Source organism: Astatotilapia calliptera, chromosome 5 (genome assembly GCF_900246225.1).
Source record: "Astatotilapia calliptera chromosome 5, fAstCal1.2, whole genome shotgun sequence".
Lineage (NCBI taxonomy): Eukaryota > Metazoa > Chordata > Actinopteri > Cichliformes > Cichlidae > Astatotilapia > Astatotilapia calliptera.
In genome coordinates, this window is record NC_039306.1 from 1 (window position 1) to 24189 (window position 24189).

Sequence of the window (24189 nt, forward strand, 5' to 3'; positions counted from 1 at the left end):
GTGCATGCGAGTCGGGGTGCAGGTCTCTGTATCTGTTCTTCTGTGTCCGTATATGTGCTTCTACCTAAATGACTGTGTGTGATAATGTATCTGTTATTTGATGTGTATTTTTATAGATGTGTGTGGAAGAAAAATATCCCTGTTGTGGAATGATCTGCCCTTGCATGTTAAGCAGGCTTCTTGTCTTTCTGAGTTTACAACTCTTCTCTTCTCTTTGTTTATTTATGCTATTTGTATATGTACAAAACTTTGTGACTTAATTAGATAAATTAATTAATTTCCTGTTCTGCTTCTCTTCAGTTAATTGTCTGGAAATAAGTGATTTACTTTTCTTCCCAGTGTCCGAGCTGAGGGTGGTTCTGCTGGGGAACAAATGGTCAGAGATGAGAGCAGTGGGGAACATGATACTGAGACAGGAGAAGTTCTGTACTGAAAAAGCACCAGACTGCTGTGTGGAATTCAGGACACCCTTCAAGGAAAAACGAATAGTTGTCATTAACACCCCAGACCTGTTGCTTCCCAATATTTCTGATGCCAAACTGAAGGAGCATGTAGAAACCTGTGTGAGGCTCTCTGCTCCTGGACCTCACGTGTTCCTGTTGGTTCTACAGCCTGAAGACTTCACTGAGGAGCAAAATCGGAGGCTCTGCAAAGTCCTTGAAGAATTCAGTGATCAATCATTTGATCATTCATTGGTTCTGAAATCAACTCCCAGAGAGAAGAGCTCAGCTTTCATGAAAGAAGATCAACCCTTAAAGGACTTTATCAGAAAATGCAAATACAGACATTTGAAGCTGAAGAACCTCGAACGTGCAGAGCTGCTAACACGCTTGGTTCAAATTGCAAAAGAGAACAATGGACACCTGGTCTGGGATGTATTTGAGGATGCAGCAACAGGTCTGACTTTGGATCAGGAAAACCTCAAACAAGAAAAAACATCAACCTTTCCATTTGGTCCAACAAAGGGAATTGGTAAGTTATTGTTTATGTCATGATCCCTGGGTCTAGGACCCAGTATTTTAAGTTTTGTCTCTTGTCAGTATTTCCTGCGGTTTCTGTTTATTTATGTTTCCCAGGTTTGGTTTTCCTGGTTTCAGTTTATATTATATTTCCTTGTATTTTTGGCTCCCTTATCTTCCCATGTCTACCCTAGTCTTGTCTCTATGTTTATTTACTTCAATATATCAAGACTGCGTTTTTGTTTCTGTGTTAAGTTCATATGTAAGTGATTCTGCCATCTGTTTACTTACATTCTGTTTTACTTTGGTGGTGTTTTGTCCTCTGTGCTTTTGTTAACTCCTTTTGTCTTATCTCTGCTGATTTATTCTCTTCTATGTTTCCTGGCTTCCTGGTATTTTCTGTACTTGCATTTTTTCAAACAACAAATTTAGGAAACTCTGCACACTTGATTTGATGACAGGTGCATAGGAGAGAAAAAATCTTAGTGAAAGACGTATATTATAACCTCACCAAAATGCCCTGCTTATCATTATTTGTATTACACAGTTTTGGTCCATGCAACCTTCGTCAGTGCAGAGAAACAGGAAATTGTAAAATGACTATAAATCACTTTGGAATCATACTTCCTGTACTGTTGAAATAAGGCTGTGTTGTCTTTTACAGAACTCAAAGCTCCCAGTGAATATTCCCAACAGTGTAAGTAAATCACATTTTATATATATGTGTATATATATATATATATATATATGCTTGCTGGTATCTTAATCTTAGTATTTTTGTTAATTTACAGCACCTGGACTCAGAATTGTGATATTTGGAAAAAGTGAGGACAAAAAGAAAACGCTCTGCCAATTCATCATGCAGAAAAAACACTTTCAGTTCTCTAAATTCAACCCGAACAAGCAATGTGAGGTGGCTCGTGGAGAATGGAAAAGAAAACCAGTAACAGTGGTGAAAACCCCAGACATGTTTAGTATGACTGTGAAAGCAATTATTGAAGAGATGAGAAGCTGTGTGAGTCTTTCCCTTCCTGGACCAAACGTTTTGCTGCTGTTAGTGAAACCTTCTAATTTCACTGAAGAGAACAGAAGAACTCTGAAGGTCATCCTGAGTTTGTTTGATCAAAATGCCTTTAAACACTCGATGGTCATCAACACACATGACAACCCAATGAGTTCCTGTGTGAATGAACTCCTCTGGGACTGTGGAGGAAAATTCTATAACATGTTTGAGGAAGACCACAAACAGTTAATGGTGAAGATTGAGGACATTGTGAATGAAAATAAAGGAAAATTCCTCACGTTCACTGAAGAGACCACACAACTGACGTCTGAACTCATCAAGCCAGCTCTAAACCTGGTTCTGTGTGGGAGGAGAGGAGCAGGGAAGACGTCAGCAGCCAAGGCCATTTTAGGTCAGACTGAGCTTCATTCAGACTCCAACTCATCAGAGTGTGTTAAACATCAGGGAGAGGTGTGTGGACGTTGGGTTTCCCTGGTGGAGCTGCCTGCCTTGTATGAAAAACCTCAGGAGGCAGTGATGGAGGAATCACTCAGGTGTATCTCCCTCTGTGATCCTGAGGGTGTCCATGCCTTCATCCTGGTCCTAACTGTGGCTCCCCTCACTGATGAAGACAAGGGAGAGTTAGAGACCATCCAGAACACATTCAGCTCTCGAGTCAATGACTTCTCCATGATTCTGTTCACTGTGGACTCAGATCCTACACATCCAGCTGTAGTTAACTTTCTAAAAGACAAGGAGGACATCCAAGAGCTCTGTGAGAGCTGTGGAGGAAGATCTGTTGTTCTCAACATTAATGACAAACAGCAGATCCCACAGCTGGTCCAAGCTGTGGAAAAGGTGAGAGATAAAGGACCCAAATCCTTCACAAAAGACATGTTCATATTAGCTCAGATGGAGAGAGTGGTAGAACAGAAAAACATTAACACAAGACTTAAAGCTGAAATGGATTTAAGAAAAGAAAGGGCCATGTGTGTTGATGATAGAAATCAGAACAGGGAATGTCTCAGGATGGTTCTGATTGGAAAGACTGGCAGTGGGAAGAGCGCAACTGGAAACACCATTCTGGGGAAAAAACATTTTAAATCTAAGCCCAGCGGGAGGTCTGTGACAAAGTTCTGTGAGAAAGCAGAAGGAGAGGTTGATGGACGTCCTGTTGTTGTGGTCGACACCCCCGGTCTGTTTGACACGAGTCTGTCCAGTAATGAAGTTGAACAAGAGCTCGTTAAATGCATCACCATGTTGGCTCCTGGACCTCATGTGATCTTACTGGTGCTATCAATCGGCCGGTTTACAAACGAAGAAAAAGAAACTGTTGAACTGATAAAGAAATACTTTGGGAAAAATTCACAACATTTCATCATTGTTACATTTACCAGGAAAGATGAACTGAAAGGTCAAACATTTGAGAGTTACATAGAAGATGATTGTGATGAATTTGTACAAAAACTGATTCATGATTGTGGAGACAGATATCATGTCTTTAATAATAATGATGCAAAGAATCGGGCTCAGGTCAGTGAGCTGCTGACAAAGATTGAGGTAATGGTGCACGAAAATGGAGGCAGCTGCTACACCAGCGAGATGTTCCAAGAGGCTGAGGTGGCAATAAAGAAGGAAGTGGAGAGGATCCTAAAAGAGAAGGAAGAGGAGATGAAGAGACAGAAAGAAGAGCTTGAACAAAAAACATGAGGAACAAATAAAAGCAATGGAAGAAAGAATGGAAGAACAGAGAGCGGAAACTGAATGGCAGAGAAAACGGATTGAAAAACAACTTAAAAAAATGAAGGATAACATAAAGAATGAACGTGAACAGAGAAAAGTGAACAGAAAGGCGAGAAGCAGAGGACCGCCAAAAGGAAAATACAAGATGAACTTCAACAAAAAGAGTTGGAACAAAAGCGTATAGATCTGGAGAAAAAACTAAAGGCAGAATCAAGGAAAAGGAAATACTGACCGACAGCTGGAACAAAGCAGAGAGGAGATGAGAAACCAACGAGAGAAGTGGGAAAGGAAGGAGTGAGTGGTGGTACAAACGACATCAAAGAAAATGAAGAGAAACAAGCAAAACTTACAAAAATGCAAGAAGAATACGACCAGGAAAAAGAAAAAATATATAAACAAGAGAAAAGAAGAGGATCGAATGAGAAGAGATCAAGAGGAGAGAGAGCGGAAAGAACTGGAGGAAAACTATAAGAAAAACTGCAAGAAATGAAGACAAAATATGAAGAAGAAAGCCAGAAAACAGGCTGAAGATTCAACGAGTTCAGACGAAGAAATACACCAAAGACTTTACAGCTCTGGTAGAAAAAACACATGGAGGAAATAAAAGAAACTGAAACAACAACATGAGAGAGAAATGCAGCAGACAGACCGTGAGACACAGTAAAGATTACAAACAGTTGGATGAACTCTCCAGTTACAAAGAAAAATCTCTCAAAAGAACAAATTAAGGACTTGGAGAAAACGCATGAGGAAGAAATAGAGGCTCTAAAAAAGAAATATGGAGAGCAGCTGTATTATCCTCTGATCATGAACATGATAGCTCTTCAGTACTTTTTCATATTTTTGTCCAACTTTTTTTTCCAATATTTTGGAGATTGATTCAAATGTACAGGACTCCATGTTCTTGACAAGTCTGGCTAAATATTTAGATTATGCACAGTTAATAAGACTAATAAGAATGTACATCTGCAGTATGTGTGACATTGGCATGGTGGACGATGTTAAGTAAATTCTTTGATGTACAATATTTAATATGCGGTATAAATTGTCACTCTCTTTCATAATCAATTTTTCTCCTCATTTGGAGACTGAAATAAAAACAGAATTAAAATGTCCATACGTTCTTTAATGTCATAACAACCCACAGCTTTACTGTGTTCCAGCAAAGTATCCAATAGCAGTGACAACTCCTCCACATTAGCAGGTGGTATTCTTCGTTTTTGGGGACGGCTCCTTTTATCTTTCAATATGGATGGTCTGTTTATGTTTTGATCCAGAGCAGGGGGCGGAGCGTGGGGGTGGCTTACTGGGCTTAAGCCCGGGTTGTTTTGTCAGAGCCAGTGTCTTTTGGAGTGAAATTTTTTCATAGTTAGATGTCTGGCTGACAACTGTATAGAACAGAAAGTACACACAATATTCGAAGCACATAGTGCACACTGTGGGAATTTACGACTGTGCGTGAATCCCCCCTGATATTGGTATGATCCGAGCTCAGGCACTAAGCGACTGAGCGAGAGGGCGGGGCAGCTGCTGCCTGTGTGCGCTGTTTGTAGAGACGGAGCCAGCCATACTAAGGAGAGCTTAAGTTTGAGCAGGTACCAAAGCAAATCATTCGTACCGTACAAATAATGTAAATATGACGGTGCATCACGAAAGATTGATATCAAACTGATCACTTGACCAATATTAGTTACTTGCTCTTCAAGTGAATCACAAATGGCGAAATGAAAAGCCGAACAAATGCTATTTTTTTAAGAGATTCTTAGCTTACGTGTGTTTATTTCATATTTTCAGTTCTTACCCTCCCGACTAAATCTGTTTCAGTTATGTACTGAAATATAAGAATGGACATTCGAGGCTTCTTTCAAAGAAAAAACTCAGGTAAATGTTATTTTATATATTATGCTTTGTATGTTGTTCAGTATATTTCTATGCAAAACAAGAAGAATTTCAGTACACAGCAGGATATTCACATTTGTAACCAGATATTTACACTTTAGGGAGAAAACATTTTTACTGTACAACATCAATTTAGAGTAACTTTTGTTTTAGATAAATATTGAAATATATTTTGAATTAGTTAAATGTCAGAATAAAGAGACAGAGCTGTCTATTTTTTATCACTTTGATCAAATGTAGGAGTACATGTACACTAAGTTTATTGTTAATTAATAAGAAAACTGCAGACGATTCCATTCTGAGCTGAGAAGCTTCTGATTGAATCAGAATCAGAATACTTTATTGATCCCTGGGGGAAATTATTTTTTGTTACAGTGCTCCATTTTAGAACCAACATTAAGACAAGACAGACAATATGCTAACTAAGAATAGTACAATATATACATATATATACATACATACATACATAAGTCACTTATAAATAAATAGTTGGAAAAGAAACATGTGTAGTTGTAGCAGCAAACAGTGTGTTAAGTGGATGCGTTGTACAGGGAGCCACAGGCAGGAATGATTTCCTGTGTCGTTCAGTGGTGCTTTTCGGTAATCTCAGTCTCTCACTGAACGAGCTCCTGTGACTGACCAACATGTCATGGAGTGGGTGGGAGGTGTTATCCAACATTGTCTTTATCTTGGACAGCATCCGCCTCTCCGACACCACCTTGAGGGAGTCCAGCTCCATCCCCACAACATTGCTGGCCTTACGGATCAGTTTATTAAGTCTGTTGGCATCTGCGACCCTCAGCCTGCTCCCCCAGCATGCAACAGCATAGAGGATCGCACTGGCCACCACAGACTCATAGAAAATCCTCAGCATTTTCTGGCAGATGTTGAAGGACCTCAGTCGCCTCAAAAAATAGAGACGACTCTGGCCCTTCCTGTAAAGTGCTGTGGTGTTTTTAGCCCAGTCCAGTTTATTGTCAATGTGTACTCCAAGGTATTTATAGTCCTCCACAATGTCAACACTGACCCCCTGGATTGAAACAGGGGTCAAGTGTTTCCTGGTCTTCCTGAAGTCCACGATCAGTTCCTTGGTCTTTGCCACGTTGAGCTGCAGATGATTCTGCTCACACCACGTGACAAAGGAGTCGACCACAGCCCGGTACTCTGTCTCATCATCCCTGCTGATGCATCCAACCACCGCAGAGTCATCAGAAAACTTCTGAAGATGGCAGGTCTCTGTGCAGTGGCTGAAGTCTGTGGTGTAGAGGGTGAAGAGGAAGGGGGAGAGGACAGTCCCCTGTGGTGCCCCTGTGTTGCTGATCACCTTGTCAGACACACACTGTGGGAGACGTACATATTGTGGTCGTCCTGTCAGGTAATCAACAATCCAGGACACCAGAGAAGCATCCACCTGCATCGCTGCTAACTTATCACCCAGGAGGGTCGGCCTGATGGTGTTGAAAGCACTGGAAAAGTCAAAAAACATGACCCTCACAGTGCTCGCCGGCTGGTCCAGATGGGTGTAGACACGATTGAGCAGGTAGATGATGGCGTCCTCTGTTCCGAGACGAGGCTGATAAGCGAACTGAAGGGGATCCAGATGTGGTCTTACTATGGGTCGCAGCTGGTCCAGGATGAGCCTTTCCAGGGTCTTCATGATGTGGGAGGTCAGTGCCACGGGCCTGTAATCCTGGGGGCCACTGGGACGAGGCGTCTTTGGTACAGGGACGAGGCATGATGTCTTCCACATCACCGGGACCCTCTGCAGACTCAGACTCAGCATAAACAGTTTATGAAAGACTCCACACAGCTGGGGGGCACAGGCCTTGAGGACAAGGGGACTCACTCCGTCTGGTCCAGCAGACTTGCCTGAGTGAAGTCTCCTCATTTGCATCTCAACCTGGTATTGAGTGAAGGTGATGGGTGGGGGAGGGGTGTCAGGAATCTCACAGGAGGCAACATGTGAAGAGAGAGGCTGGCACAGTGGTGTGGCTCTGGATTCCAGGCTGACTGCAGGTAAGGTTGTGGGGGTGGGAGCAGACACTGTGGTGTCGAATCTATTGAAAAACAGATTCAACTCGTCGGCTCTATTCTCACCTCCCTCAGCTCCCCTGCTGTTGGTTGGCCTGAATCCAGTGATGGTCTTCATGCCCCTCCACACCTCTCTCATGCTGTTCTGCTGGAGTTTCCACTCCAGCTTCCTCCTGTAATTGTCCTTAGCCTCTCTGATCTTGTCCTTTAGTAACACCTGGACCTTCCTCACCTCCTCTTTGTTGCCCCCTCTGAAAGCCCTCTTCTTGTTGTTGAGGAGGGCTTTGATGTCCTTAGTCACCCACGGCTTGTTATTTGGGTAACAATGAACAGTCTTCTGATTGGTTAGTAGAGTCCATGTGAGTAAACTGGTGGCACAGCTGTGGATGCATATAAGGCAAAACACAGAGCCTGTTTCTGTGACATGGGAACATCAAGAGATGTCAACCAAACACCAGGAACAGAACTGTGGAGCTTCATAAGTGTGGCTCAAGTTTGAATACAATTTGGTGCCATTTGCAATTAAGAAATACAGATAGTTTCTCTCTTTACTCTTAAAGTTAACAAATATTTTTTTTATATTTATCAATCTAAAAAAATAAACATTTAGTCTGATTTGATGTTACAATTAAAAAAGTGTTTTTTATCTGAAGAGTAAATATCTGGTTTCAACTGTATATTTGATGATTGTCAGCACAAAGAGGGAGAGAGAGGAACAGAGATGAACAAGAGCAGGTGAGACACACATGTTAGTCAAATGGTTGTTTACCAAAGTATCACCGTATCACAGGTCCTCATGTATCTCGTACCTAGTGTTTCTTTTTAGGTTTGCTATTTTTCAAATTCTATATTAAGTTTTGCAGGCTTGTTTGCACAACAAGGCTAAATAATTATATAAACTTTTCTCAATCTAAATAGTGGACTTTGGTAGAATTAAACAAGTGTAGTGCAGGTCTATGATGATTTTTAGTGCTGCTATCATCTAGTTCTGATTCTGGTTCTGTCCTTGGTTAAGTCCTCAGTAGTCCTGATTTTGAACTGTTGCAGTCCTGTTTTAATTCTGGATCAATTCTGGGTCTGGTTGAATTGGGGTTTAGTCCTCATGTCTTGATACAGCCCTGACTTCGTTCTGCCTTGCTGCTTATTAAAAAACTAGATTAAGGTGTCCTGCACATGTGATATATATCTTTCCCTATATGAAGTCATTCTTTTTTGAACAAAACTCAAAACAGAGCCTATTAATCTTTCAGTCATTTCTACCCCCCCCCCCAAAAAAAAAAAAAATCCCACATGCATGCATGAGCCCCGGGTGTTTCAAATGTCTGGCTCCAGAGCCGTTTTTGGGCAGCTGAAGAGGAGAAGTCTATCTTATGGCCAACCTCTGGCTGTATCTTGGTCATATTACCCAGCAAAACCCAGTATGCAGGTTTATCTGTAACAGGTCCTTGTGCCACAGATCCAGCACCTGCTGCTTCTCTTTAAAACAGAAGAGCAGGTGACATGGCTGCAGGTCTCCACACTCCGGCCTTACAGGTGCAGTGGGCGGCTTCAACCTTCCTTGTGATGCTCCCAGTGACCCATGGCTTGCAATGGCTGGTTCATTCAGTCTTTGAGAGTGCAGGACCTGAAACATACCAAAGTTATTTAAAGCAAGGACTCTAAGTGAGGCCAGGCCGACATAAATGTGTTTTATCTACTTCAAATCCATTTATCATAATGGTAACAAAGTTATTTAGAAACTTAGCACATACATGTAATTTTTCATTTTTTATGTATCCATCTATAGAACCTGCATGTTATATTCCAAATCTGCCTGTTCTCCTCTCAGAAAGCCTGCTTCAAGAAAATGAACCTAAAGTATCTAAGCAAGGATGTCATCCAACTTTCATAGATGGAGAAGCATAAAGTTTGACTTTAGGGTGACAATTATGGACACATAAATATGATAAGGAGATTCTGCAGGTCATTAATCAATGTATTATAAATGGCCTGCATTTGTATAGCGCTTTTCTAGTCCATAGGACCCCAAAGCGCTTTACACTACATTCAGTCATTCACACACACTCACACACTGGCGATAGCAAGCTACATTGTAGCCACAGCTGCCCTGGGGCGCACTGACAGAGGCGAGGCTGCCGGACACTGGCGCCACCGGGCCCTCTGACCACCACCAGTAGGCAAACATGGCGTTAGTATCTTGCCCAAGGATATTTGGCATGCAGCCAGGATGCAGCCTGGGATCGAACCACCGACCTTCTGATTAGTGGCTGACCTGCTCTGCCACCTGAGCTACAGCCACCCCAATGTAGTAAAAAATTTATTTTTGTGACACAGGACACAAACATGGAAGCAAGATATGTAATTAGGATTATTTAATAAATATGAATAAATAATTGCAATTTCTTTAACCATTGAGAATAACTAAATCCTTCAGGACAATGTCACATCAATGCACTGAACTCACTATGGCTACGTTCACACTGCAGGTCTTAATGCTCAATTCTGATTTTTATATCTGATTTTTTGTCTGCTTGTTCACACTACAAAGAAAATGTGACAGACACAGCGCTCCTTTGTGAACCTCAAAGTGGCCCGCATGCAAAAGCAGACGTCACACACAACACGCTCTGTTTAGACCCAGACCAAACAGTATTGTTTGACTGATGGCCCTTAATATAAAGACTTGTTTCAGACTTTGCTTCTAATTTTGCTTTAAGTTATTTTGTTATTTATATATGGCCTAATAATTATCCTTATTGCTTTTAGAGAGGAGCGGTGCTTCAAAGGATATGCAGATTTCTGTCAGAATCTGCAGATTATACAGTATAAATAAAATGTTCACATTTCTTCCCAACAGTTTCACTAACATCTACACGGGATGGACACGAAGCGCTCATGTGTTCTCAATGTCTTCTCGGGTGCTTCTCCAGCGCTGATAATTGGCATATGTTTCGTGTCAGTGACATAAAAGACGGATTTATTGCACATGACCATTCAAACAGCAGTTGCTTTCTAAAACATCAGATATGTATCGGATTAGTACCACATACGAAAGTGACCCAGATCGGATTTGAAAATATCGGATTTGTGCTGTTTTTACACTGTCGTACCATGATTGGATATGGGTCGCATACGGTCAAAAAAGTCGATTTGATGCGCTTTCGCGTGCAGTGTGAACTAGCCAGAGCCTCCACATGTCTCACTGTAATTTGCCCTCATGAATGAATTTATGATTCCACTAATTTGAATGTTCGGAAAATCAAACGCATTTTACTCACAGTACCCTACAAACGTCACTGCTGTTTAGTTTTCTGTCTTCATTTATGTTGGAAGTGATAGCAGAGCTGTACGTTTGAATTTGTTTCCAAAATCCCTCAGTTTAGGGAAGCTAGCGAGCTATTTGCTAATTTCTAACTCTGTTAAATGTCATAATTCCGTTTCGTTTTCATGGATGCCTGGATGATAAACTCAATTGTTACACATGGTAGAGCAGAACGCTGATCATTTTATTACAGATGAAAGACTTTAGATAGTTTTTCAACTCTCAGTGATTTATGGACCTGCAGCAGCGTTTGAGCCAAGACACGGCTAGTGATGTCAGACTTAAAGACCGATAAAGAGTGATATGAACATATCTATAACTTACCGGAATGAAAATGTCTGGAGCACACCAACAGATATTTGGAGATGGAAGAGAACTGGATATCAGCTGGTCTCACAGCTGCTATCCAGACTAGACGCCTTCTTTTGGTAACATCCGATACATGAGCTGCCTCATGTTGCTTCCAGGTGGGGAAAGAATGAAAAGATAAACCATTTTCAACCTTATTCCTTGCCGGTCGTGCGATCTAACTTTACAACCGACCGCACAGCAAGTACGAACCATAGCTGGTGTTATCCGTGTACTTTCGCTCCTCTTTCGCTAGCGCTTTGTTCGGCCCAGAAACATGGCGCCTCAACCAAAAATCATGGCCACGCCCCTCTCGTGATATCACTCCACCCTATTAGGCTAATCGTTGCGTCACTTCCTGTATTTCAGACATCCTTTCTGTCAAGGATTTTTAATTTGTTGTGGTTTTTTAATTTGTTGTGGGGTTTTTAATTTGTTGTGGGTTTTGTAATTTGTTGCGGGTTTTTTAAATTTGTTGCAGGTTTTTAATTTGTTGTGGTTTTTTAATTTGTTGCGATTTGCACTTCCCAGCCACCGTACTAAACGTTGCTTATTGACGACAAGAGATTGCTGCGGAAGAGCCTGTTGTCAGTATATATTTCCAAAATCACTTTGTAGTGATGTATACTGAACACAATAAATTATATGTAAACAACTACCTGAGAAACAGCAGATAAATTAAATACAGGCTATTACTTTTGTATCGTTTATTGCATTTATGGAGGGAGTGGTGTATGCTGGGTAATGGTACAGCTAGCGACTGGGTGACTTTATTCATCTGCTTCAGATGTTATCAATCAATACTAGTGATATGCGATACCACTGATTTCCTTTCCGATCTGATACCAAGTAAATTCAGGGTGGTATTGACGATACTGATCCGATATCAATACTCTGTAATGTAATGTTTCATTGTATTTCATAATACAATATATAATTGTAATATGTAATTGTAATAATGATATAATAATATAGCTTCATAATTATAACAGGACATCAGACTAAACCTGAAGTTGTGCTTTATTTGAACACGTTGCCTGCCTGCAGCACTAAAGAAGTCCGCAAGAGACGTCTGTCTCGCCCTAGCAGCACCTGTCCCGCTCGTCCTCTTCAGTTCGCCTCAACATAAGCTCATCATATTCTGTGATATGATTTACTCTGAGGTGTTTTACGATGTTAGTGGTGTTGCCACAACACCTCACTATCTTGCCACATGTATGTGTGGCAGGATGAATGTTATCCCTCGGTCCAACCCACTTTCAGCCTGGCCCATTAGGGGGCGCTGGTATAAATAGTGGCCATTTGAGTGTCTCTGCATCGCTTGCCTGTGATCTCCTTTTTGGTCACCTGACTTCCTCGGTGTGGTAGAGATCGTTTGTGGGTTACTCCTCTGAAGTCTCCATCGCGGCTGGTCGTAGCTATAGAAGCCTCCTGAGCTATTCTGCTTACGTTCTATGACACGGCTTATTTGGAAGTGTGGGCCTTAGTTTTGCGCCAAGCTACGTGAACTGAAGTGCTGCTGTTTTGCCTTGCTGTGCTTTTATCGTCTGTTCCCGTTGTGAGATTTCTTTCCCCGCTGCTGTCAGCTTTTACAGTGGACGTCGGCGTGGACAACGGCCATATGCATGCCAGTTATCGGAGTCAGCTGGCGTGCATATTGATTGACTGTTAACTTGTCGTCGTGTGGACGGCAAGTTGGAGCAGTACGGCGATTCCGTTTGCTCCAGATTTTAGAGTTTTATCCAGATTGTATGTTGTTTTATTGCTTTTGATTTGTAGTTTGGATTTTTGTTACACCACTGGTGGGAGGCCCTTTTTCTAGCTGTAGATCACCAGTGTGGTCCTGCAGTTGGGTTATCCCCCGGTGCTACACATTAGTTTGTTGTAATATATTAAAATTTTCTTTGTTTCTTTTATTCAGATGCGGAGTGCCGACGTGGAGGAGACTAGGGTGCCTTGGTGGTGGGATCCCTTGAGTGTACACACCTGCCTTGTTTTAGTTTATTAGTGTGAGTGTGTGTGTGATAGTGTGTTGCACTTGTGTCTTGGTGTGTTTCTTTCTTTAGTTTGTGTGTGGCATCCCTGCCCCTCCACTGGTAAGCCTCAGCTCTGAATACCTTTTTAAGCATATTTGTACTTGAATATTTATGATTGTGCTTTTATATGGTGTTTAAATATTATTAATAAATTGGTTAATTGTTGATCATTGAACCTCGTCTCTGGACTGAGTATATGCGAACTTAAGTGCCTTTTCGGTGATTTAGTGTTACTTACAGTATTCTCTGGGGTGAAATTCCCAGGGTGGCGTTGTCATTCTTTAAAACTGTGAAGAGTAATTACTTTATATCCCATCCTCGTCTCGCCACATATGCAAACCGTGTCTTGGCTGTTTTTGGAGGTAAAATACGTCCACACATGACTCCGTTTACGCTCAGCCATTGTTGTGAGTGCGCACGCCAGAGGCTGCCACACATTTATGCAGATATATTTCTCACATGACTATGAAAGGCAGAAGAGGAAGTAGTTCCTTCCAATGTAGACAATCCGAATGTTATAGTTTCTTTCCACTGTGTTCCTGTTAATGATAAACTAATTTGCCCTATATTACTAAAATATTGATATTTTAATATGAGAATCGATTCTAGAACATAAATTACTGGTATCGGAGGACTCGATATTTCAGCATCGATTCGGCAAATCACTACAGTTCCTCTTTTTACCACACCCAACTCTGCTGCCGGCCTAACTTCCCCTAAAACTCCTAAGTTTCAGACACATACGGAGTCATTTTTCTTTCATGTTATTACTCTTGATTCATATACATTCATCATCATGTCAACATCATGATTTATTGTTAGTTCAAACTATAATCTATACATATGATTCTGTTGTATAACGCCCATAACATTTACTCTTCATACGTACCCCCCCCTCGTTTCTACTCATGCTGAATAGGCCGGGGGGCTCTCACACTCACAGTCTCACAATTTATCGACAGCTGAGAGGAAGAGGTTGGATAAACTCATCAGGAAGGCCAGCTCTGTTCTGGGACGCACCCTGGACCCAGTGCAGGTGGTGGGAGACAGAAGGACTCCGGCCAAAATAGCATCTCTGATGGACAGTCTCCCACCCCATGCATGTAGATGTTGCTGCTTCAGTGACAGACTGCTGCATCCTCACAGACTTCATTTCAACAAACTGAAAGAAGCAACGGCAGACCGACCGACTGCGGTCTACAGCGGGGAGCCAGTGTTGCCAAACTCCTCAGTAAGGAAAATCGCTATTGGCTGTCCTAAAAGTCGCTAGAAGTCGCTAAATGACGTCATCGCCTAATTTGTCATAAATTGGTCATGCTAATATAATTGTAACCTACGTTGTTGGAGAGAGAAAATAACATCGTGGAAGAGACATAAAGTGAGTAAAAAATGTCCTAATGCATTTAGAGTTATTTAGAACTACAAATTAAATTTCTTTTTAGCAATTATTGTTTTTTAATGTCACCAATTCCAACCCTGCTCCTTTACCCGGGCTTGGACCGGCAAAAGTGGCCCGAAATAGGCGCCTGGAGGAGTTACTTTGTGTGTGTGTTTAAAAGTAGTTTTAAACTTGAATCCCACAAAACAGCATAAGAGTAAAAGAAGAACTGACTGCGTCACAGTCCAGTGCGGAGCAGCGGCTTCGCTCATGCGCGATTCATTTGGCAGTTCAGACGCACAGGCGTGAACATCTTCCTGCCCTGATAGCAGCGGGGGGAGGACTATCCTCCGCCCGTGAGCGCTTTGGAACGGGCGAGGTGCCCACGGCAGCACCGCTGCTTGTTGAGAGTAAAAGCGATCCGCGCTTTCATGTCAAAAAGTCGTCATAAATAAGTCTCCAATAACACCAGAAAAAGTCGCCAGATTTGTCGCTAGTCGCTTTTTAGAAAAAAAGTCGCTAAGGGGTCTGAAAACTGGCTAAATATAGCGACAAAGTCACTAAGTTGGGAACACTACAGGGAGCTGGTCGGTCGGGGAGATCGTTGGTCATGAAAGGGGCGGGCCGTGGGCCGTCGTCGGCCGGGGAAAGAGGCGGTCCGTCGTCGGTCGGGGAACATTTCTGTCGGTCGGGAGCTTTTTTCGCCGTATATAAAGCCCGGTCAGCTCGCGCTCTGTAACTCTCCTCTCGTCTTCGCTCGGAGCAGCTCCCCGCTCTTGGCCGATCCGTCTGCCGTTGCTTTTTTCAGTTTGCTGAAATGAAGTCTGTGAGGATTTTGTGCATCTGTCTCCTGACTGTATCTGCAGTTATAGGAAATGAAAAGTGTAAGAAAACTAATGACAGTAAATATTTAAAGCTCTGAGCGAAAATATTCTAAATTTCTGCAGAAATGAGGAATGCAGGAATTGGATCCTTTTATCGCTCACTTTAAGTACATCTGGGTGGTCTTTACAGTACTTGGAGTAAAAGTACTTTAAAGAAAACTTCTGTCTGCAGTTTTTGGAGCTCATTTGAAATATTCTGTTGCTTTCTGGTACAGTCAGCAGCGTTTAGTTTAGACTGATAAACACGGTCAGTAGAATACAATAGAATAAGGATGGAGTTCAGTGATAGTTGTTGGACAGAAGCTGCTCCAGCAGCAGGTGAACCTTCTTCAGTATCCCTGAGGAAATAAAGTCTCTGCTGGGTCTTTTTTTTTTTTTTTTTTTTTTTTTTACAATAGCAGCAGCTTCTCTGATCATTGAAGCTCCTCTTTGATGGAAACCCCCAAAATTTAAAGCAAAGCACTCTCTACCTCCTCTACCTGAACACCCCTCTGTGTCGCCTCAAATCTAATTTTTTGTATTGATTATAATTAACACTAAAATAGTGCTGTGACTGACAAAGTGGGGTTTCTGTTTCTAACAGTGTGTTAAAGCAGTGCAGAGAAGCTGTAATGACTGTAACGTCTCCAGGAATGTGTTTTGACAGACATCAGTATTATTGATAAGATTATGAGGATTAATGATGGTACACATAAATGTTAATGTGAGGAAAAATGTTATTTCACAGTAAGTTGTTTTTATACATTTACATGAAACATAGTATGATAGATGGGCAGAACTTTGTAATTTGAATTGAACTTATTTAAATTCAGTTTCTAATGGCACAAAGTTCTGCCCACAGCACAGCTTCTATTTAGAAGTATTAAAGCAATGAGGACATGCCTTAAACCTGTATTCTATCAGAAGCAACCAGATGGCAAAAGTTTATCCCAAAAGGTTGATTCTGATCACCTGTTCACGCGCTTTCAGTTTCAGTTCAGTTCTCCCACTGAAAACGCTGCTTACAGATGAACAGAATCCACCTTTTGCCATCTGCTTACCTGGATGACTGAGCAGGCATCAAGACGATAGAGCTGATCCTATCACAGTAGATTGTATGTTGGACTTATCAGTGACCTGAGCTACAGACAAGTGAAGTAAAATATCTGAACACACTGAGTCTGAGCTACAGTCAAACTATGAACTGCATATTTCAACATACTGAATCAAACATGCTTCATTCTTCAGGTCCAGGAGTCACAGTGGTTGTCTCAGAAGAAAGTGATGTCATCTTACCCTGCTCCCTCAGCACCAATCAGGACCTTGAACAGAAGCTCTTTGATTGGAGGAAAAAAGCACCAAATAAACAGGAGGTGTTCATGTATGATGGAGGCCTTCATTACAATAATGGACGTCCAGGTCAAGACGAGCACTTCAGAGGACGGGTCTCACATTTCCCACAAGAGCTGCAGTTTGGTAACGCCTCCATCATCATCAGAAACACCACGGTGGCTGACAGTGGAGACTACACCTGTGATTTTCCACATCTGCAGCCAGAACAAAGGTTCTGCATTAAACTTGTTGTTGGTGAGTAGAAAGCATCGTGAAAATAAACCCTTTAATAACTCTGCTGGAAGCTGTCACCTCATCAGTTTGTTACCTGAACCAAGAGATGCTCACAAAGGTGATGCAGAAACATCAGCTCCATCATGAGTTCATGATGCTGTGTGAAAAAACACATGTTTAATTTTTGCCTTTCAGAACTCACCTTGAAAGATCGATCAGGAGAAATCCCAGGTGAGTGATGATGTCACTGATGTGTGCATCTGTAACCTGTTATAAAGTTACGTTGAAACCAAGCACACCATTGTTTTTCTTGTGACATTACCAATAAGTGTGATGTGTCACATGGCCCTCTTCCTATTGAAAAAACAAAAGTTGTATCCAAGATGGCCGACTTCCAAATGGCCACCGTGGTCACCGCCCATCTTGAGGAGTTTGCCCCTCACATATACTAATGTGCCACAAACAGGACTTTAATATCACCAACCATTCCCATGTTGTTACGGAGTATCCATAGAAATGGCCCACCCTGTACATCAGAGGAGTCGGTGCTGAGCCTGACTCTGATGTCACTGAGCTCTACATGTGCAGTTTGTAGAGGCTGCTGTGTGGACTGGGATCAAACCTGTGCTGGTGTCCAAATGTGTGAGTAATGGTACGTTCCCTCTGGGGCACAGAGTCGTAGCACACAGAGCGCAGATGTAGAAATCAGTGATGTTCTCAGTCAAGCCTTCAGATTTCTCTGATCAGTCTGTAAGGTCACACTCTGGGTCACAGTCTAACAAATCAACCTGTCTGAAAGCTCAATAATGATGACATCATTTTTACTTCTGTGAAGCTGGACTCAGGACGTTTCCTGTTTGTGCTGATAAATGAAAGTCCTCCCAAACTCTGCTGTAACATGTAGTAAAGGTTGTTATTTCTCTGCTCTCACACACGATGTGTCGACATCTCCATCAGGAAAGAGAAGGACATGAGAGCATGACAGCACATTTGTGCTGTAACTGCAGCTTCATGCTGTGTTCACAGGTGCAGCTCCGAAGCCGTTTGTTGGGATCCTGAACATCAGCGAGGACGAGGCGCTGCTGAAGTGTGAGGTCAGAGGTGCTTCTCCAAAGCCTAAAGTAGAGTGGAGGGACAGCGATGGGAACATCCTTCCTGCTGAGGAGCCACAGGTGTCACGCACAGGAGAGCGCTATGACATCACCCTCCTCACCACGGTGACCAGGACAAACAGCAGCCTCTTCCACTGCGTAGCCACGCAGGAGGAGATGGGCCATGTGACCCGTGATCAGATCGACGTGCGTTACTGTGGTAAGATCTTATTGTGTCGTTGTTTAGACTGTGTTTAATGTTTGTGTGTATCCAGTGTGCTGTGTGTGGCGTCCTGCTACAGTCCTGCATGAACTTTCATGTGTTTCAGAGAAAACGTCTGAGGTGAAGTCCCGCTATGGAGTCGGTGTGCTCATAGGTTTGTGGTTTTCTGGAGTCGCTGCAACTCTGGCTCTATCTGTAGCTGCAAAGTGCATCAGAAAACACAAGAAAGGTGAGTCAGAATAATGGATTTATGATTTATGATTTATTTCATATACCTGTAAGGTTAGACAGCCATATAACAGATGATTTGATCAGTGTCGAGTTCACATTCCTGACATTTTATGTTTGAATCCTTTGCTTTAAACAGGAAAATAAAAACTCATAATTATTAATAATTAATAATCCTGGTGTACACACTAAGTCAGAGTGTGCACAGCAGGATTATTCTGATAGTTTCAGGCACGTTCATGTCAACATGGAGCTGTTCATCTTCACATAATGCCACCAAACCTAAAATCATAATTTTATTCTGACTACATGTTTTTGTACCACAGTTACCACAAACTGCTGCTTCTCTCCATCTGTGAGTAAAGCAGAGACATGATGTTATAATCTCATCCTTCATGTTCTCACGTTTTCTGCTTTTGCAGCTTCTCAGAGAAACCAGAGAGACGATCCTTCTAAGGAAGCTTGTAACGGTGACGCTTCACTCACAGACTGTTTAACGTCACAGCTGTAGTGTGTTTGTGTGGTGGGGGGGGGTCACCGTTACTTTTTTAATATTTTGTTTTTTCATCCCTTTTATTATTATTATTATTTTTTTAAATCCGTCTCGTTGTGTCTCCATGTTTCACACTGCAGTCTGTGATGAGTCAAGGAGATCATATTGATTATGTCAACTGTAAGTGTTTCATTCCAAAACCTGCTGCAGGTGCTGGTGATCCTGCACAAACTGGTTCTACTTTTTAGATGTCAGATGGTAAAAGCTGCTTTGACTTCTTCAAATATCACTCAGCTTCACGTTGTTGTCAGAACAAACCAAAGTTTCCTGCAAACCTTTGACTGTATTTAAACTTGATGAGATTGACTTTTTCTTTTGTCTTCCTGTCGAGTCGACTTGTTGGAGGAACGTCTGTCTGTATTGGAGGTGTTCACATCTGTTTTTAACATTTCTCAGGTTGAAATCTGTTTTTATTCAGAGTCATCAGCAGCTGTGCCTTTCACAGTGATGACGTTTGTGCTGTTAAAACTGGTATTGATGTATTTAAGAATCAAGCTGCTTTCAAAATGATGGATATTTGTGTATTTTATGATTTTATTAAGCATTTTGACACAGATTTTATAAAATTTGCATCACACTTTTTAAAGTATTCTAAATAAACACTTTTAACTTTAAACTCTGGCATCTTTTTCTGGCTCAGCACCGGGAAGCTTTATTATCACTGTCCATAAATATAGAAATCATTTTACATTCGTAAATTAATTTCTAATAAAAAAATAAAGATTTTAAATGTCTTTTTTTTTTTTAAATCTTGTTTAATAAAGAAGTGGAAAGTAGTCGTCTCATATGGAAAAACCATGTGAAACAACTACAGCATACAGTTAGGTCCAAGAGTTCTGGGACTACTTTTTTGGTAACCTTGCCTCTATTGTTGGACCTGTCAGCAGCTTTTGACAAGGTCGACCACGACGTCCTGTTATCACGGCTAGAATTTCATGCTGGCCTAAAAGGATCTGCCCTTCAGTGGTTTCAGTCCTATTTGTCAGGAAGGTCTTTTCACATCAATATGGGCCCCCATAACTCCAAAATAGCCCCTCTTAAACACGGTGTACCTCAAGGCTCTGTTTTGGGTCCTGCCCCGTTTAATACACTTTTTCAATTTCTGTGAAAATTCCTGTCCCCCTTGAAGGGAAAATCTATCTCTGGAAATTCTGCTTTAAAGACTGAATGCTAAATGTGAGTGATCAGTTTTCTGTATTATACTCATACTGTATTCTTATTAATAAACTGATGGCAGCCTTGCAGTGTTGCAGCCTCGAATAGACGAGCTTGTCGTCATCATGTGTGAACACAAAATCTTTACAGCCAAAGTATGTCACAGTTTGTTTTAGCTGGATGTGATGCATGTTCTAGCAAACAAATTGAAGAGTCTGGATTCTAAATATACACAGTATGTGAAGGTGCCTTTTTTATTATTATTTACAGATAACAACAAGAGACGACACAGAATTCCTAAAGTCATCTTAGGCTACGTCCACACGTACACGGGTATTTTTGAAAACAGATTTTCCATTTTTGTTTAAAAAAAAAAATCCCGTCCACACGTAAACGCAAAATTGAAGGAAAAATGTAAATGCAAGAGACCGAGTACGCAGCATGTGTCGTACCTGACTGTTGATCCAGGGTCTGGTTGGGGAAAGACTGCAGCAGTGCAGGAGTTGGGTTATTGGTCTTTAATAAATTCCCACAGAAGAGTTGTTTGCATCAAAGTGCTTGCCAGGCGGTGCAGCCATAACTGAACTTGTCGTTTACGTGTCACAGATAACTATGATCACAATACAGTAACTCCATCTTCTCCACACAACAATATCTCACAATGTCCACAAGGGGTCCCTGTAGACCATAGATAAGCTTTTTAACACGTGTCTTACAAGTTGCTCATATTAAGGCACAAATACGGTAAAACTAGCAGCAGTTAAACTAAACAGTCGAACAGTCCTTTAACTAATACAGCTGGATGTTATTATTGTGGGGATTATGGCCGCTGCTATTAACTTAGTGCTAAATATCTTATATTAAATATCTTAGCAACATAGTATCAAAGTACTGAGACATATAATCTTAACATGCACGAACAATTATAACCAGAATCATTACAATTAACCTGACAAAGAAATAACAACTCAATCACACCATGAACTGAAATATGTGAAGTCCAGAAACGACTGACTGGATGTATGATTATAAAAACAGCTGTAGTACACACATACTTCCTGCTCTTCTGTTCTGGATAGTCTTGAGGGACCTGAGAAGACACTAATTATGTGTTTTGGACCTCTGACATTTAACAAGAGAATTTTTGTCTGATTCTTAATTATATCTGGATTAATTTGAGTTGCTCCAGTTTCTGAAACGTGTTGATGTTTATTTAATTCATTTACTGCACATAATTAACGTACTTGCTGCATACAAATCTACTACTGCACATAATGCCCCCCATGTATATATTCTTAATGCACATAATGTTCTTCTCTCCCTCTTTTGCACAGTCGAGGAGCAGGTCAGGATACATTTCACTGCGTGTTGTACTTGTATGACTATGCATGCAACAAATAAAGAGTTTTGAGTCTTGAATCTTGAGGGAATCTTTGAGTCGTGGCCTGCCAATATGGTGCTGCGCTCCCACAATGCATTGCGGCGTTACGTCAACTCCAAAGCCCTATAACGACTCTAAATCCCAGTAACGATTGACGGGTTCCTGATTTTGGCATAATAACTAGTTACCGTGCTCGTTACCACAATAATAATGTAGTTACTGTAACACTTTACTTAACAACACGTTAGTCCCTGCACTGTAAACGAATCAGTGAAAACAAAACGAGGGAAATCATCTGAGTCTGGAGTTTGGGCTGAGTGTATGAGACTGCGTCTGAGCTGCAGACACACAAAGAGAACAATTTATTTAAACCTTCAGATTTTATTTATTTATTTTTACATTTTTGATCATCATTAGTTTTTCTTTGATCAGTCAGTGAAAAACACAGAAATGCCTTTGTCTGAACTGTTTGTAGTTACATTTTTTGACTTTTGGGAGTTAAAAAAGAAGTGTTATACCTCAGAGATAAACGTACCCATATACACACACACGGTTACAATTTAGGCTTGAAAGATTCACGGGTCAGTCATACGTGGCTTAAGTAAACGGTCAGGTGTAAGGACAGAAAATGTCTTCTTTTAAAGACTTTAGAAAGAAGAATACAAGTGATAGACATACACATATAAGTCAAGACTTGCTCAGCAAAAGTACAACTTCCTCATTAGGAAGGATGCTTCCATCACTGGCCTGCTACTCTACTTCAGGTTTCTGAACAGCAGCAAATAATCTTTAAATTAGAAGGAAAGATTTTATACAAAATTTCAAATCTGCACATAGAGAAATAAGAGAATGAATAAAAGATGATGGCCATATTTGTCTTAATTAAATGAAACAGCACGAGAGTCTGCTGTGTAATGATGGTTAACATTATCTGACTGCAGATATAAGACGTAGCATTCATAAGGTAATGACAGTGTGAGAGCACAAACATTAAAGTGCAGAGCAAAGCTGGACGTTACTGCAGCTTAGTGTTCATTTCCCAGTAACAACAGCCATGATCATGTTTCATGTGTCATGATCATCATGGAAGTCACTGCTTCATGTGACAATAAAAAAACATTCATTTCATCATGAGCCATCATTTTAAAATAAATATAAAACAGCAGCATTTACTTCACGCTGACTCAATATGAGACAAGAGTAAAAGTAAAGATTTCATTTCACTGACGCATGAATCTGTTGTCCTGAACTTAGAATCAGTAAGTTTCTTCTGAGTGTCTGATGTGGCAGCTCGGTGTCACCGTTACAAGGATCCTTAGAAGGATCATCACTCTGGTTTCTCCAAGAATCTGCAAACAAGAGATCAAAGTAAATATTACACAAAAGCAACTTTTACATCAACACATACATGTGATGAATGGAGCTCCCAAAAAGATGAGTTATCAGCATCTCATTTAAAGCCACTGGACTGTGAGTGAAACTCTTTAACTCTAAAGATTTTAATGTTAACAATGAACTCAGTGAGCAGAAGCAGCTGTGAAGCTTATTATTCTGCATCTATAATATGTTCATGACTCCAAGTTTCAATAAAGAAACACATCACCTGTTAGCAGGAGAAACAACTATCCCTCCTCCTCTGCTCATCCTCCTCAGAGACGCAGGGGGTGGAGTCTATCCCAGCATCCATAGGCCGAGAGGCGGGGTTAACCCAGAACAGATCAGCAGTCTGTCACAGGGCCAACACAGACACAGACAACCACTCACACTCACACCAGTTAACCTCCTGTCCCCATCATCCCTGTTTTAAACACATCACGGCACGATGCAAACTTCCCGAATCTGATACTTTTCATTTTGGTCATTAAAACAACAACAAATAAACCAAAAATGTGATTTTGCAAAAAGAGCTCGAGCTTAACATAAATATTTTTCTTTCTTTGGTCATTTAATCATTCACATAACTTTGCTTTGTTTCTGTAGCAACTCCTATTTTTCCTGGGTTCACGGATAAAAACGTACAAAACATCAACGTGTGAAACTGCAGACAATCAACCTGAACCTGAACACATCAAGTTCCTGCTTTACCTTCCAGAACAATCAAACACACAACACACAAACTGATGTGAATATGCTCAGTGAAAGTTCCTCATGACAAATAAATTATATTTAAGGCAACATCACTCACACACACACACACACACACACACACACACACACACACACACACACACACACACAGACAGAATAAAAGACCCAATAAAAAAGGAGCTGTGAATAAGATAATAAAACAAAAATTAATATCCGCGGTACAGTCGTGTCTGCAGATTACAGACATGTTGATATAATCCATCTTTCAAACGCACCTTCATGGACGATTAGACGGTAAAGTAGAGGAAACACACGTACACAG

General features: G+C 41.2%; 2 protein-coding genes across 3 annotated transcripts; both read left to right on the plus strand.

The window, feature by feature from the left end:
- Positions 1 to 260: 260 nt before the first annotated feature.
- LOC113021614 (GTPase IMAP family member 8-like) lies at positions 261 to 3792 on the plus strand (the record flags this gene model as incomplete). The annotated part of the gene is made up of 3 exons (XM_026166318.1): positions 261 to 972; positions 1624 to 1656; positions 1751 to 3792. Coding segments are annotated over 3 exons (2667 nt in total), but the record flags the coding sequence as incomplete, so codon positions are not given.
- Positions 3793 to 15229: 11437 nt separating this feature from the next.
- On the plus strand, positions 15230 to 19883 carry LOC113021772 (CD276 antigen homolog). Of its 2 annotated transcripts, XM_026166486.1 has the most exons (6): positions 15230 to 15603; positions 16831 to 17169; positions 17344 to 17379; positions 18175 to 18459; positions 18569 to 18691; positions 19113 to 19883. In XM_026166486.1, exons 1-6 carry the CDS (start codon positions 15537 to 15539, stop codon positions 19199 to 19201), a joined length of 939 nt encoding a protein of 312 aa, XP_026022271.1. In that variant the 5' UTR covers positions 15230 to 15536; the 3' UTR covers positions 19202 to 19883. The 2 variants fall into 2 exon arrangements, with proteins under 2 accessions (XP_026022271.1, XP_026022272.1); XM_026166487.1 differs by lacking the exon at positions 17344 to 17379 and having other exon boundaries at positions 19113 to 19882.
- The last annotated feature ends 4306 nt before the right edge of the window (positions 19884 to 24189 follow it).